We start from the raw sequence: 16,586 nt of genomic DNA on the forward strand, positions 1-16,586 counted from the left end.
GCTGTGCAACACTGAAGAGCTGGGTTTGCTCAAGTAAAGTGCTTTAAAACCATTTGTTAGTCATCAGCAAACACGAGCTGAAAAAACAGAGAAAATAGTCCATGGAGAGGAAAACTCTGGGCTATTTCATAGAGCACATCAGCCCGGGGGGGGGGGGGGGGGGGGGGGGTCAGTCCACCCCTCTGCATGTGCAGCATCTGCAGCGCTGACTGAAAGGGCAGGGGAAATGCAGTGGAGATTTTACATGGTGTAATGGCTGTGAATGCTTTTATCTCTCTACTAAATCACAACGGTAGCAGTCTGTGTTTTTTTTCTAGTGTTCTCTGTTTATTTGGTTTCCTGTTTGTCACAAGAGACTTCCTTTTTTTTTTTTCTTTTCTTTATAGACTTTAAAAAAGGAGAAAAGACAGTTTTCTCATTTTTCTAGGTCAAAGCGAATATGGACATTTATTTATGTCCTGAACACTTGTTTGATATAGGCTGATGTTGGGATGTCACTGAGATGTTTAGGAGCCTTGCAGGAGATTGAATACAAGGGGGATTCTCCGCTCTTTAAAGAAAATTGTAGATTATATCAGGCTTGACAACATATGTGCCTGACATGGCAGCTTCTTCTTGAGTAGCAGAGCTGTACAGGAACGTCTGAAGGAGGAAGTGTCTTGACAGATTTAAATTGCATTCCCATTTGCTAAATGTTTCACTGGTTTATATATACATGAATCTGACTGGGAAGACGTCATGACACCGAACTCCCATAATCAGTCAAGGAAACTGAACATCCTATGTCAGCGTTTATTCTGCACAAGTCCTGTTGCCAATTATTGTCCTCAAGTATATGGGCAATGGCTAACATGTACATGCATGCTGACACATGTCTCAGCAGGGCTTTAATGGCATGAAATTGTGGTGTGTAGAAGACTGGCTGAGCACAAGTAGGGGATATTTATAGTGCTTTTTTTTTATTTTTTTATTTGCTGCTTTCATTACATTCTTACAAAACTCACTTTTAAAACATGCTGCACACAATTTCAGTCTAATAAAGAAGCAGTTATACAATACAGAAGTTGAATGTACGTAGTGTTTGCTGTACATTTTGTGTACATAATAGTGCAAACCAAAGAGTATACTTACTGTATAAATGAATGTATCTATACACACAAAAAAATACAATAACCTAAGAACAGAAAAGCAATATTATTGGTCAAACCCTGCGCTGGAGTGAGGTATTTTATCAGTTCCTTGCTGTTGTTCTGGCTGCATCATTCATATCAATAAATATAAATGATAAAAAAATGGCTATGTGATTAGACACCATAAAAATTTGTGTATCGTGACATATAGATTCCTTTATCACATCCTCTTCATTACTAATAATGTCATTACTGAACAGAATAAAAAAACCTGAATCTGTGAATCACTAAGTGCAGAAATACAACAATGACTCAAAACAAAAGCAGGAAGAAGGCTGGAAGTCTAAGCGCTGAGTATTTTAACAAACCCACTCAGCTGGTGTTCAAAAGGTAAGTTCATCCTTTTGGTTCTTAAGGCAAAAACAGAATCCCGACCTGTTGAATACCAAAGATATGAGTGTGTTTAAATGACTTTTCGCCCAGAGGAGTGTAGAAGCTTACTAGTCGTCCTTGTCGTCTCTGCCGACGTTAAACTCCGTTATCTCCTTCGCGATGCGTTCTGCTATCGCTCGGCTGCTGGCCACAATCAGCCTCCGAGACATCAGATCAAAGGCTCCACCTGGTTAAAAGGAGAAAATAATAACAGCTGTAATAAAGTCGAAAGTCACCTAAGAGACTTGTCATTTGGTCTGTGGTGAATTTTAAGCAGTGCATGGTTTAAACAAAAAAGTGTGTGCAGCAGTAACCTGAATAAAGCAGCTGACTGCCCAAAATGCACCGCTCCTGTTTTTCTGTGCTGTCAGTGGAGCTGAAGTGATTAATCTATTAGCTGATCGACAGAAAACTAACCTGACGATCAAATAATCATTCAAGGCCAAACTTTATCCAGTACCAGTTTAAAAAAATGCAAGGACTTGCGTCTTTTCTCTTTTTTTATATCATTTCAAACTGAATAACTTTCAGGTTTGGACCGTTGATTTGACACAACAAACAAATGAAGATGAGAAAATTATCTGAAAAATTATCAATAAGATAATAGTCATTAGTTGCAGCCCTAGCTGTTGTGCTGAAGGATTGATTTGTGTGTCTAATTTCCTCAATTACATCCATCATTATGCTGACACATTTGTTGTGAAGTCTCTCGTTTCCTGACAGAATATATTTTTTACATAATAGTCTCGCACTGTTTACTTTGGGTTATTGTTTTTCTTCTTCTTCTTTTTCACTGTAAACAAACTTAAATCTGAGAAGTTACGCAGGTTCCTGCACAGCAAAGACACAGAGAATCTACAGAGTTTCTGCAGGACACACAGAGTCAAATTTCAGTCAAAAGACTTTTTAATACCTTTTTAAATTCCACAGAGTGGGACACTTAACACATAACTATTCATCACTGATAGAATTAAACAATTCTAGTCATTATGCCGACAACTTTCTGGCTAATTGCGCCTCTTAATCAATGATACAAATGTGTGTGTGTGTGTGTGTGTGTGTGTGTGTGTGTGTGTGTGTGTGTGTGTATAAAAGCAGATTAGTAAAAGTTTGGGCAATGAATATATGAGATCACGGTCTCTCTCCCATTTTCAAATTTCATATGAGATGGGATCAGGTTTTGAGAAGAGCAACTCATAACCTTCAGTTATTGTCAGAGGAGGACGGGGGGGCAATAACTGACTGGACGGAGCTGTTTCACCTCACATCACCCCTGTGAGATGAAAGTGTCTTGAAAATTGTTTGCACCACCACCTATACGCCCTCTATTATTGTACATTTTCGAAACACAGAAGGGGGTGTCTCTGCAGAAATCAAGGGTATGGTGGCTCTTTTTATAGCACCGCAACTGTCAACAGCACGGCTTCGACTTGGCAAACACTCATTAGCAGAGTCCAGTGCAGCTTCTACTGCATCCTAAATCTTTCACCAGCTGTTATGGTCGGTGGCAGTGTTGCTCAAACTTAAGATCACATTTCTCAAATACTGCTGCTTCCCATTTTAAAAAGCAAAGCCGGTAGCTTCCCCCTCCTCGTCTCCGACTGCATTTCACAGCCATTTGTGAGCAGAAAGAGACAGAAACCAATAATAACGAGAATTAGTAGCAATTAATTATTCATAGGCATTAATAACTCCTCTTTGCTTTGTTCTATAAAGCCATTTTCTACAGCAACACTGCCGTTTTTCCACAAGTCAATCACCCTGTTCATCATTATCATCATCATCATCATCATCATCATCATCATCCTTTCATCAAGTATCTCAGCAGCCTTTGAAAAGTTTCACAGACGCGGTGTGTTCGAAGAGCCCACACTTTCCCAGCGACTCACCTGAAATGTCCATGATAACACCTCCAGCTTCGGTAACGACCGCCGCCCCTCCGGCCATGTCCCAGCAGTGGATGCCCATGTGGTAGTAAGCATCAGCCGAGCCGCACGCTACCAGACACATGTTGACAGCTGCGCTGCCAGGGGAACGGATTCTGTGGATGGAGACGGGATGTTTGCTCCGCATTTGGATGTACGTGAAGTCCAGATGGTTTAGTAAAAGTTTAGTGTGTGTTTGTGGATGTTTAAAGTTATAATCCTCACAGGATTCATGAAATCAAACTCTAGCATTTGGTATTCAGCTTCTGTAATTATCTCTCTGGTTGAAGCGTTTTTATACACATGTTTTGGTGTAAGTGTTTTGGTTTTTTTGCTTTTTTTTTCATTGTGGCAGTACTAATGCAAACAGGAAATGTTCTCCTGCAATTTTTTTATCAGAGCTGAAAAATTCCTGAAAATGCAAACAGAAATTTTAATACTGCTGCTGCTTCACATCAGACAAACCAAGCCATTAGAAAATGTCACATTGAACTCTGTGACAGGCTTTTTTCACCATTTTCTGTCTTTTTACAGACTAAACAGTTTGAGATTGGTATTGATTAATTGTAAAAGAAACGGCAAATAAATCAATACATAAAATAGTTTTTGCATCAGTGGACAATATCTACAATTTTGAAAGAAATAACAACAACAAAAAAGGAGCAGCCACAGTGAGCTGAAGGGTTACAGGTGACATAGCTCCTCAGTGGGTAACAGGTTTTACTGTGTCTTGCTGTTATGTGAGAAAGTGTTCACATTGTGTGCAGCATAAAATCAGACAGTGGTTCATAGCATGATGGGAAAAAAAGGCCAATTACTGACCGACTTCTCCTTTAAAATTTCATAAGTTTGGTTTACACTTGTTGTTCTTCTGTTGTAGTATTATTATTATTATCATCATTATATGTTTGGTGTTGTATTAAACAACTACAGTTGTCACGGAATCAAACAGGAGTGAGATGTTAAGGATTACAAGTGGTTCATAAACACATATTTACCCATGTACAGGGATGGTGAGGATGGCCTTGATGTTGGCCAACATTGTTTTGAATATCTCGGGATCCTTCTTGAAGCCCATTTCTGTCAGTACCATAGACTGGCTGATATCTTGGATGGAAAAAAAAAAAAGAAATAAATTATGACCATTCAACAAATGACAACCTCATTAAAAAGCCAGGTTGGAAAACACAGATATCACAGTGTTTAACTACTGCCTCTGAGATTTCACTGTGCAGAGCTGTTATTGCATGCAGAGAATCTTGCTGTAATTTTACTGCTACCTGGTGGACTTCTTGCAAACTACACCACCAAAGCCTGATGTGATAATCAATATTCACCTTCTTGTCCAGACACTTTGATAGGGACTCCATTGCAGAATGCGCCTTTCCCTTTCCGTGCTGTGTACATTTTGTCCTCTATGCAGCTGTAGACAATCCCAAACTCTATCTGAGACCAAGAAGCAGCACAGAAAATAGCAGTGATTAATGCGGTGTGGGAGGAGCGCCAAGAATAGAACAACAGCCATGTAAATAGAGAAAACTGCTGCACCACTGATCAGATATTCAATTGCTATGTTAATGCATCTTATAATTAAGACGCTACAGTGTCATTTACTTGTGATCACAAAAGAAAGAAAGCCTACCTCTTTCTTCACAGTGAAGCCAATTGATATAGACACAAATGGGAACCTGCACAAAAGAAATTTACAATATAAAACATTCGTTTAATGAACTCCCTGTAGGTTAAAGCTCAGAGGAATCAGTTTCTATTATCAGTTCAGTTTCATCTACGTTGTCTAATTATCCCAGACAGAGAGGACAAGCCAAGAGAGAACCTAATTAAAAGATAAAAATAGTTAAGGAGCGACAAAGATAAAACTGATCCAGTGCAGTATCAGTATCGAGTTTCTCAGTGGTTCATACAGTATTTAAGCGCAGGCAGTAGCACCTGTGAACAAAGTTGGTGGTACCATCAATAGGGTCGATGATCCAAGTGGGATCGTCAGTCAAAACACTTGGTGCACCTGCAGCTACCGACTCTTCACCTATAAAGCTTCAAAAATCACAAAGACAAAAAAGAAACAAATGGTCATTTATAGTCATGATGTATCAAATAAAATGAATGAAACCATTGACACCTGATAATGTCTACCAGTTTTCTACTTGTCCGTAATATGTGACATTATTTTCAGCACAGTTTCTACCAGCCTGGATGCAAGGCTGTAGCTACCGTGGAGTACACTGCGGTCATGTCCTCAGTATTTTTATATCCTTTTGGGCGTTTGAGAATCTTGGAGATAGTTTACATCCTGCAGCTACACTCAGTGTAGTGTTTTTAAAGTATATTTTTGGGCTTTTTATGCCTTTAATGGACAGTATAGTGGAGAGTGACAGGAAACAGGGAGGCAGAGAGAGGGGGAATGACATGCAGCGAAAGGCCGTCCGATGCGGGGGGGGGCCGACTGCAGCGAGGACTGTAGCCTCTACACATGGGGCGCCTGCTTAGACCACTACGCTACACGACGCCCACTCAGTGAACTTTTGACAGATTGATTCCAGTATCTTAAGACTCCATATTTAATTTAGTCTACTTTTAGGCAAACATAAATAAAAGAACCAACAAATAAATAAAAGCCTCAATCAGTATCATCCCAATGGAATTTTACTTCTGTCAGGCTTTTAGATCTTCATATGTACAATTAACAGAATAAATAAAATGTTTAAAATCCAAATTATTAAAATTTAGACACTTTATTTTTGTTTGTTTGTTCGTTTGATTTCTTTTGTATTTGGGTTCTGGCTTATGACATTAATATTTGAACAAGCATTAACAATTAGACCAAGCACGAACTTGCTTGAAAACCATCCAGATGATAGAAAACTGCTAAGAAAAAAGTGAAATAAGTGAAATTAAGCATTAAATAGGATGAATTAGTAAAAACTAAACAAGTAAATAAATTAGAAACAGCACAGAAATTAGGATGTTTTAGAGACTGAATAAAAATATACAGATTGTCCTTGGTAAACTACAGTATGATCAAGTAGTGCAGATCCCATCTCTCATGTCCATGTACCTGTGTGTGGGGTACTTCTCCTTGATGGAGGATATAATAAGCTGCTCCACTTTCTGGTCCGTCTCGGTCACCAGGTCGACTGGTGAGCTCTTCTGCATGACGGTGATGTCCTTTTGGAGCGCCTCACGGATCATCTGGCAGAAGTACGACAACAACAAACTCAGCGGGGGAATATTTTTTTTGGATGACTAACCACATCTGCAGTTACATACTGTTGACGGGTCAGAAATTATAAGGTGTAAGCTCCAAAGCCCAAGAATATTTATGTGTTGTCTTTATCGTGTTTATTACACATTACTGTAACTTTCTCCAAAACATAACTCACATTCAGTACAAAAAAAGAAAGACTTACTCTTTGCAGTCAGAAGAGTCTACTTTTTATTTTTCTTCTAACAAATCAGTTCCAGACTATGGTGACATCCTGTACATGCATGCATCAGACTCACTACTTTATTCTCATTCTGACTGTTGGATCACAAACTCATCACTGTAATTTACGCATTAACTGGAAGGACGTGACTGAAAACACACAATAAGATTCATCTTTAAAGCTATTCTTGGTAAATTCCCCTTCTACCTCAATGAAATATTTCTCCATTCTCAAAAAGCTATCTGACCAAATCATCAAAATGAATCCCAGTGTCTTTTATGAACTTGGCAAAACCGCATTTATCATTCTATGCTGGAAGAATTGACAAGTCAAACTTCCTTTGGAAACACTACATTCAGTCAAAGAACTTAAACACCACATTCAAAACATGACTCATAAGGAAAGTAGCCATTTTAAACTGTCAAACTCTCCCTTTTATGCTTTTCAGAGGTGAGGTTATTATGTTATTGTAAATCAATTGTGTGATTAGTTATGTGCAATGCCATTCTGGCTAGGGTTTATCTTGTAAAAGAGATCATGTATACAAATATTATGGTTAAATAATGGATATAACGTTTATAATTGTACTAAGACATGATACTACTGCTGACACAGACATAAAAATGTATGTACAACATTAATCCAGCATGGCTAATGTTGTACAACACTTACACTCAAAGCAAATTAATTTGCAGACCATACAAGGAAAAAAACAGGTGCCTCCTTACCTCTCCAGCCTTTTTGGTGACCTCCAAACAGTGGTCCATACACTCTTTCCAAGGATCACTCATGTTGATATGGAGGAGCAGCAGAAACACTCACAGATAAGACGAGACTTTAAAGGGAGTGTAAACACTTACAGAGGGATTTAATTAGCGTTTTAGGCTAATAGTTGTCTTGGATACAAGCCGTGAGCTAGTGGCTTGAAAAAACTACGGTAGATAAATAGGAGATCTGTGCGGCGCGAACGATAGCTGTTTAGCTAAGTTAGCTCCCTATGCTAGTTAGCTCTTAGTTTTTACAAGGGGGAAACCGGAATAAACAGGCCCTGAGTTTAACGACAACCACGGCTTGAGATTTGAAACTAACGGTTTTGCTAGGCTGCTTTGTAATGAGTCTTATTTAACGTTAAAAAGAGCTACAATACTAGCACAGTTTCAATGGGGTAATGCTAACACACCCACCTCCGGATAGGCTGACTTCTTCAGTGTTGACATTTAACTATGAGAGGGTGGGACTAAAGGCAACTCTCACTCTCATTGGTCAATCACTGCCGCTTGGATGCGAAGTCGCCGCTCTCATTGGCTGGGAAGCCTGTCATTCATCCTATAACATGAAATTCACTGGCAGTAGAAAGTTCAGTTTTCCACTGAGAAAAAAAGTGCAAACAACTCAACACTTTCTTTCAGTTACACACAGAAGAAGAGTAAACAAGAGTGGTAGATGTTCTTAAACGTGAGTTTTGCAATTGACTTTCATTAATTAGACACTTTTAATCATTAGGTTTATGAATATGGATGTTACTGGGGGGTTGGACGTTTAAATATTGATATTTTACATTATCTTTAATTGTTTTTTAGGGTGTTTTAGATTAATGCATATAATAGCATATAGTTTTTTGCTGAAAAATGTACACGTTATATGAGGAGGTGTGGAGGGTTACCATGACAAAAATCACTATGAATCAGTCACTTGGTTTAAAAAGTGTACATGTGATAAACATACAAAACCCCTTTAGTCCTGAAGGTGGCAGCAGTAACAGAATGATGATGATGATAATGCACATATGTTGGCTGCCTCTTATGGAGATGTCAAACACAAGACATGATGCATACAGACTTTTAGTGCTGCAGGTGACACTTAAGGTTGAAATCCAAGTCAAAACCTGTTCCCCACAAACCTGATGAAGCTTAACATGCAGATTCCTGTGTGTGCAATTGCATACATTAACAAAATGAACTTCTTGCTTCTTCTCTACGTGAAAGCTAATTCACTGCCCCCTCTCCTGGGCTGAGATGACAAGTTAAACCTGATGAAATCAAGAGAATACCAAGCTGAAAAATATATAAGAGACAGGAAAAATAATGTCTGTTGACATACAAATGGCTTTTATTACGTTACACATTCTCCTCTTAAAATGATCCAACCTGCTTTGTCAGTTTTACTTATATGTTTACTGTAATTGAAACAGTCAGTGGTTTTTGTATTTTAACAGAAACCACAGTGACTGAAGGGCCATGACACATTGGAAAACTATAATAATTACTTCTGCTTTACATTGTGAACCTTATTTTAACAGGCTGCAAAAATGTGGTGGGAAGGGAAGTAGCAGTTTGATAATTAATGTAAAGCTTCCTTTAACTTGAGTTAATTATTCACAAACTTCCTCTAATGGCAAGATGTTGGTTCTGCTTCTAAAAAAAAAAAAGAAGAAAGAAGCAAACTACACATACTGTATGTTATAAGGAAGTTATTTTTATAGGAAATTTCAAGGCAGCTTATATAAACATAATTCAGTTTGTCAATAAGAGCGTTAAGGAACTGTGTGTGTGAAATTAGTGCTTTTAAATTTGCTGCCTTCAGCTCCTGTTTCAGTATTTTGGCTCTGTTCAGCAGCCTTTTCTCTGAGGTTATATTCAGCCACTTAACCTCGCAGCGTTGTCTGTCAATAAGCTCGGGCAGCCCTATGGAGACATTCTCCTGTTCTCCTGTGCAGAGTGCTAACAACGCAATTAGCTTAAAGAACACGGGGGCACTATCTCATCCATACCGTCTCGCAGACTTCACCTCAGACGGCATTAATCTCACTAAGAGGTGGCAGAAATTCAAAATCATTTTCTTCAAGCAGTTAATGAGATGTCTGGCAACAGTTAGGCAAACATTAAATCTAATTCCTCCAACCTAGAACAATGCTTTGTTTTGATGTTTGAAGACAAGACAGTAAAATGAGAATCACATTCAGCCTGTCACAAGAAAGTAATTTGAGAGCAATTTTCTGTATACTTGGTGACAAACAGCATGAGCTGAGACTATCTAAGGTCTCTCCTGGACTATCTCACAATTCTTTTATGGACGCTACACATATTAACCCACAACAAAATAAAAACAGAGAAGTATCAAATGCAGAATACCCTGCTCTCACAGCCGTCACTTACAAATACTGTCTGTCACCTTCTTTTGACAGTTAATTGCAACATGCCCCATTGGCAAATTGGTGATATTTTGAAAACATAAGAAGTCAGTTACAAATGTGTCATTTCCTCATTTGTTTTATCACAATCCAAAAGATAGTTCCATATTTGCGTGGCAACAAGGCGAAGTTTGAGACCGTTATTATAGGCACAGTTTTTTTTTATCTAGACTCACAATGACAGTTTTTGTCATAATGTTTACCCGGTTCACCATCTTATTTCAAGGTTAGCATGCTAACATTTGTTAATTAGCAATAAATACAAAACACAGCTGAGACGATGGGGATGTCATTAGCTTTGCAAATAGTGGAAAAGTGGAAAAACTTTGCAGATTTCATGGAAATCAATCCAACAGAGGTTTCACTATGAATCAGAGGAAGAAAAGTCAGGGGATCACCAACATTGGTAAGAGTCCTCCTCTTGGGACCATGTGTGTGTGTACATAATTTCATGGCACAATTTCATTCCCACGGTTATTGAGATATTTCAATCTTCACTTGGATTAATCCTCCTAAATTACCCCAAAATGTAATTATGTGAGTCTGAGATTTTGCACACAGGCTTCAGACAAAGGAGCAAACTAACAGAAGTAAATGCATAGTCTACTGCAGATTCATAGAGGGAAGAAAAAGACTAAAGTAAAGGAATTAGAAACTTGTGCAGTGCGTTATATCGACTGGCAATAAAGAAAGGTTCCTTCAATCAGAAATGAAGAGTTGTTGACATTTGTTGCTCAACCACATCCAGTAATGGAAAAGTACTCAAGTCCTCAAGTATCACTAACACAGTGCAACAATACATATATAAACCATATTCAGTAAAAATGTACTATTAAGGCACTTAGAAAAAAAAAGTCCCAGTTACAATAATGTTGCAGTCGTGTTACTCCGTGATACTGCTGGTGTATCTTTAAAAAGGGGGCGGTGATGTGAAAAAACACACAGCCATGCTGCTTCCCTTCATTGAAAATAAACATTAGCAACCCCCTGTGGACATCTAAGGTTTTACAAGAACACTCAAACAAACTGAGCACTGATGATGAACAGATACTGATAGAAACATGAGACACTATCCTCAAAATAATGCTGGAGGGTTACTTTGGAGACATAGCTACATATTGCCATAATTTAATGTGTGCAAACATCAACTTTAATTTCTTCCTCCAGCTCATGGCACTGTGTCTCAGGGGACAGCGCACCCTCTGTGTGGATAATGGCGCCGTAATGTGAGTCATGTGGATGTATTTGTTGCAGCAGGATACGAGGGGGAAAACATCTCATCTGTCTCTGTGTTTGTCGACCTACGAAGACCAGCCTCTCTCTCAGGCATGTCAACCATTAAGCCCTGAGAGGAAGGTCCACATCACATCACATTACATCGCACCACACATCCAACGGGACTCAAGTTTGGGGAAGAAAGCGTTTCACATCACAGCCATGCAGCCATCCGTTGCACTCTAACCTTCTGCAAGGGGATTGGTGAGCGACGACTTCGGAGCTTAATCAGACAATTACAAAACTTGGGCTTGTGTACCTATTTATTCAAACAATATTTAACGATTGCGTGTGCAGAAATATGTGTATCTTTTGTGTATCTCATTGAAATGCTAGAAGGTTTATTGTTGTCTAAAGGTCACCGTTTGTTCAACTCTCCCGGAGGGTGTTTGAAAAGCTGCCAGTGACATAGTGATTTTAAACATGCCACAACATTATCAGATTTCAGTCCATCAAAACACACACCTTAAGAATTCAGTGGAAAGTCCCTGCTTGCCTGGAGTCAAATCCAAAACTGACACAATGGGTTTTTTTTTGTTGGTCAACAGTAAAGGCAGATTAAAGCATGAACAAACATCTTGCATCTTTGTTGAGGAGCAACGATGTGGCCCACAGTCTCGCCATCACAACCTCCTCTAAAACATGTGTGACCTTTGTAATGATCAACGTGACGACATGTAAGTAATTCCTCCTGACGTCCCTGCTTTTCTTCCCTTTCTCTTCCTTCATATACTCCTCCTTAAAATGTGAAAGATAATGTCGTCTTTATTCTGTGTTTGTGTCCATTTCAAAGGGTTTATTATGCTTCTGCTCTGCCCTTGTCAACTGAGAGCACAGTTCGGGACAACGCCCAACATTAAACACATCGTGGTTGGAAGGTGTTACAATTACATCACTCTCATTGACCCCAGCTTAAGGTAATGCACTGAGCGGCGATTTATCCTCACGTCACAGCATTTTCTGATCTTGCAAATTTGACGACGATCAGATGAGAACTCACATCCCGACTTTGACTTTGACACCAATGACTCGAGCCTCAAAAGACTTGAAAGACTTGATTTCCCTCCTAATGTCCAAAGCAAAAGAATTTTGGCTGGAACCAGCGGCTCATTATGAGGCCAGTGTTGAAGCACACATGACAGGCTGTGGCACTCGCTTTGATGTGATGTTGACTCAGAATTTTTCTTTTATGTGCTTCTGTATAAAGAAAGAAACCGAGGCAGAGATGGCAGCATGAAAAGATGTTTTATTTCATGGGAAATTCTAGGGTATTTTCTTTCACCGCTTGATCTATAATCAGCGGTATTTGCTTAGTTGCCTTTGAAAAGACCTGATATCCTGTTTCGTGTCTAGTTATAATACATTTTATCACTTTTGTTGTATCACAAAAGGAGCCTACATTTTTTAAATGGCATTGAGTTTTGTGAAGAAATTAGTATCACTCGTTATGGCCTTGAAACCAAAAAATTAGTTCTTGGGATCTGACTTGGGAATTTAATATCTACACACAGTTTGATGTATATAACAATGACTTTCCCCACCCCTGACATAAACATTGTTCTATAAAATGTATTAAAATGTGAAAATTGTGCAAATATTCACATTTATTTATTTAGACAAGAAAAATTAGGCATTTTCTGTAAAACAAAAAAAAATGGCCCAAAAAATTATTACCAAAATAGTTTTAAAAAATAAGCAATAGTCTAAAACAAATAAAAAATGATTTCTGCTGTTTGTGTAGGTATGACTGTGAGGAGATCTGGAGACAGTTCGAGGAGGCGGTTGTCCGTCAATCCTCTTGTAATGTGACGGTGGAGGATTATCATCAGGTGTTTTATGCAATGCCACAAACCTGGCCGTGTGATAAGGTGAGCAACATTTGAGATTCTGGCTCCTTCATCATTTTTAATTGATAACTAATGGGACGGAACGTATTCGAGTTATATTTCCCTTCCTTCTGCTATAGTTTCTCTTCTGGAGTAAAACCAGGGCACTGATGTACAGCTATGCAGCTGTTGTTCGTGACTTCTGGACACTGGAGGACACACTGGTTGGCTTCATGTTCAATGACCTCATCTGGTGCGGACAAGACGAAGACCCCGGTAAATGTTTTTTTTCAATTAAAAAAGTCAAAACACTAAAAATATAAATTTTCTTCGTCCAATTAATTATGTCACAGATGTATCTTGTGACCACTTTGCAGTAACTCAATCATGATGTTACATTTTCTGTAAATGTATTAGTGACACTGAAAAAAAACAAACAATTTTACATAAACTACTAAAATGAAAAAGACACAAAATCGAACAAATGAAAGTAAATTGAATACTAATTAGTTATCAGTGAGCTTTAGAGCTGCTGATTGGTGGCTTTTTGCCACATTTAGATGAGCCAGGCTAGGTCTTTCACCTTGTTTCCAGTCTTTATGCTAAGCTAAGCTAAGCTAATCAACTGATGGCTGATCAGGGGGCAGGTTGCACAAAACACCCTCAGTTTTCTACAAGGTTTCATTTCTCATTAGCTAAAAGATTTTACAGCAATAAAATTCAACTGCATCATTAAGGGTGTTAAAGAGTCAGAGGTACCTTTACTTTTTTTAGTGAAGAGATATTAACCTGCCTACTGCACATCATCCTCCATTAAAATCACCTAAACTTGTTTTTTCTCGTTATTCATTCATGCCTCGTTTTGAACATTATGAATGACACTCTGCTTCTTGTGACTGATGGCTGTGAATTTGACACACAGGTTTTGATTTCAGTTCCTGTCCGCAGTGGTCAGCGTGCAGAAACCACCCAGTGTATTCCTTGTGGAGGCAAGCCTCTCAAAAGGCGAGTTTAATGTCATCACCGCTCTACTCTGCTGTCTGTTGTTGTTCATCATTTACATGCAACATACTGTTCCAAAACCAGCAGTGGAATATTGTTCCCATGTGAATTTCCTCATTCATTTGTTAGTTTGCAGAAATGGCATGTGGCAACATCACTGTATTACTGAACGGATCTATTGTCAACGCCTTCAACAGGAAGAGGTAAATAAAATAAAATAAAAACAACGAATGAATGTGATATGTTTTGCTGTTTGTAATAAAATAATCTCTTTTTTTTTATTATCTCACAGCATGTTTGGAAGTGTTGAACTGGACAGCCTGAATCCACAAAGGGTGGATTATGTCAACATTAAGGTGGTGACCAATCTCGAAGGACCATATATGTGAGGATAAAAACAACTGATACTTGTAATACATGGGATTTTCTTACTAATCCTGTATAGATTAGCTATAAGCCATTAACTAGCCATGAATAAGAGCAAGGTTGGGTTTGCCAGGTTGTGAAAAATCCCTCTGCGCTTTTCTGTTTAGCTCTTGAACTCATCATTAGGGGGCGGTCCACTTCTGGAAAAGCCTGTTGTAGTCAGGACCAAACTACATTTATTACCTTTAAATGTTTTATCTTGGAATGACAAGAAAGTATTTGTTGTACCCAGGTGTTTATCACAATAAAGTTGAATTGAATTCAACAAATATAATGGAGATTTTATCAGCGCCTGGAAGCTTAAATGTTCGTATTCATAAACATTACTGACATTGCCATTAGTTACAGCTTTTAAGCCCTTTATAAATGGCGACTCCATAAAAGAATTCACACTCACAGTTCAAGTTTGAACTTGTTGTTTTTCTCTTCTACAGAGAGTCATGTAGTCAGGGATCAGTTGTAGACTTGATCCAAATCCTCCAGTCTAGAGGTTTCCACTGGACGTGCACAGACAACGAACAGTAAGTGAAATCCAACAGGTCCTCCAAATAAAACGATCAAACACTTATTTTCCCTGTTGAAAAATAAATCCATTATACAACACGATTAAAGTTTGATTACATTCAGGGAGAGGTCAGGATCTGACGCTGTTGTTCCCAGTTCTCTTGACGTCTTGATAGGTGGACACGTAGAGTGTGAGAATGTATACAGACGCTGTAATGAACTTCCTGATGAAACTACGCTGCAGTAACAGAAACCGTATCTCTCCGCAGGACCCTGATGATCCTTCAGTGTATCCAGGACCCTAAACAGCCCTCCTGCCAGACATGTGCAAACAGCCTGTCACACAGAAAGAGCCTCACGTCCGACTGAATCACCCACATGTTGAACGAGTATTTTGCTATTGTTATTTTGTAGTTTTACACTCAGTGAAGCTGGATTTAAACAAGTATGATATTGTAAATCCACATTGCAAATAAAGTAATAACCTGTAACTACACAGAGGTCAGACACCAGACTTAAAGCAATGTTTTCCATTGATCCAATTCATTAGCAGATAAGGTGTATGTAATGATTTTAATTAAATGGTCAAACAGCAATTTCATTCAGGGACATAAAAGACAGTACACATCATTTAATTAGATTGGTTAATTGGGGTCGTGCAGCTCATTTTTGGGACCTAATAAGAGGTAAATCCAGCCATGTCTGAAACACCCAGGAAATACTGCAGACCCTGAACGTCCTGTTTTTTGGTTTGTTTTTGTTTTTCCTGTGCTCAGTTTTCAGGCTGGAACACACCCATTCAGATGCTATTTGCTTTATCCTCTTTATTTGTATTTATTTCACAATAGGTATATCCTGGTCTTATCAAAGCCACTAGAGTTTGGTTTGAACTTGAAACCACGACATACTTAAGGTAATAAATATAAGTAATTTGTGAGACTACATTATTAGAGCAGGAAGCATCTACCAAATTACATGCTAGTGTTAGTGTAGAAAACAGATGTATAACCAGTTTACTGGAATGTTTAACCTTTGCTTTTGAGCCTCCTGCTTGTGCTCAAACGTCTGTGGCATTTCCCAACATGCTCACTGTTGATAGTTATTGCATGTCCTTTGATTTACAGCCCACACAAATCGTTTAAAACATGACTTCATGCACTTCACCCAGCTATTATAACAGGTCTCTATTATTAACCTACTTGGCAGAAACAAACAAAAAATGGCTCAAGGAAAGAAAAGGTTCCAAACTCGTTTATGCTTCTCCACAGGTATATTTTTTGTGCATGAATGTCTGAAGTGTAGTGCAGGCAGGTGGAGATCCTTGTATTCAAGGCTGAAGCTGCCATTAGGTCATGTCCCAAATATTTTTAAGAATTTAATTTTAACTAACTAACAATTTTGAGGTACTTGTACTTTACTTGAGTTATACATCT

The 16,586-nt window shown here is 38.5% G+C and overlaps 2 protein-coding genes across 2 annotated transcripts; one reads left to right on the plus strand and one right to left on the minus strand.

The window, feature by feature from the left end:
* Window positions 1–939: 939 nt before the first annotated feature.
* Window positions 940–8,129, minus strand: LOC111673620 (inositol monophosphatase 1-like). Its single transcript, XM_023431449.2, has 8 exons — window positions 7,659–8,129; window positions 6,561–6,694; window positions 5,435–5,539; window positions 5,130–5,175; window positions 4,825–4,933; window positions 4,486–4,594; window positions 3,452–3,603; window positions 940–1,749 (listed from the first exon to the last, which is right to left on the minus strand). The coding sequence occupies exons 1-8, from the start codon at window positions 7,719–7,721 to the stop codon at window positions 1,631–1,633; spliced, it is 837 nt and encodes a 278-aa protein (XP_023287217.1). The 5' UTR covers window positions 7,722–8,129; the 3' UTR covers window positions 940–1,630.
* A 3,272-nt stretch (window positions 8,130–11,401) lies between these two features.
* LOC111673659 (ADP-ribosyl cyclase/cyclic ADP-ribose hydrolase 1-like) lies at window positions 11,402–15,667 on the plus strand. The gene is made up of 10 exons (XM_023431488.2): window positions 11,402–11,599; window positions 11,944–12,072; window positions 12,189–12,312; window positions 13,137–13,263; window positions 13,362–13,497; window positions 14,144–14,226; window positions 14,353–14,426; window positions 14,516–14,608; window positions 15,084–15,170; window positions 15,423–15,667. Exons 2-10 carry the CDS (start codon window positions 11,961–11,963, stop codon window positions 15,520–15,522), a joined length of 936 nt encoding a protein of 311 aa, XP_023287256.1. The 5' UTR covers window positions 11,402–11,599; window positions 11,944–11,960; the 3' UTR covers window positions 15,523–15,667.
* Window positions 15,668–16,586: the final 919 nt, after the last annotated feature.

This window comes from Seriola lalandi, unplaced genomic scaffold (assembly GCF_002814215.2).
Source record: "Seriola lalandi dorsalis isolate HSWRI2012SDOR001 ecotype SW California unplaced genomic scaffold, Sedor1 jcf7180002054923, whole genome shotgun sequence".
Lineage (NCBI taxonomy): Eukaryota > Metazoa > Chordata > Actinopteri > Carangiformes > Carangidae > Seriola > Seriola lalandi.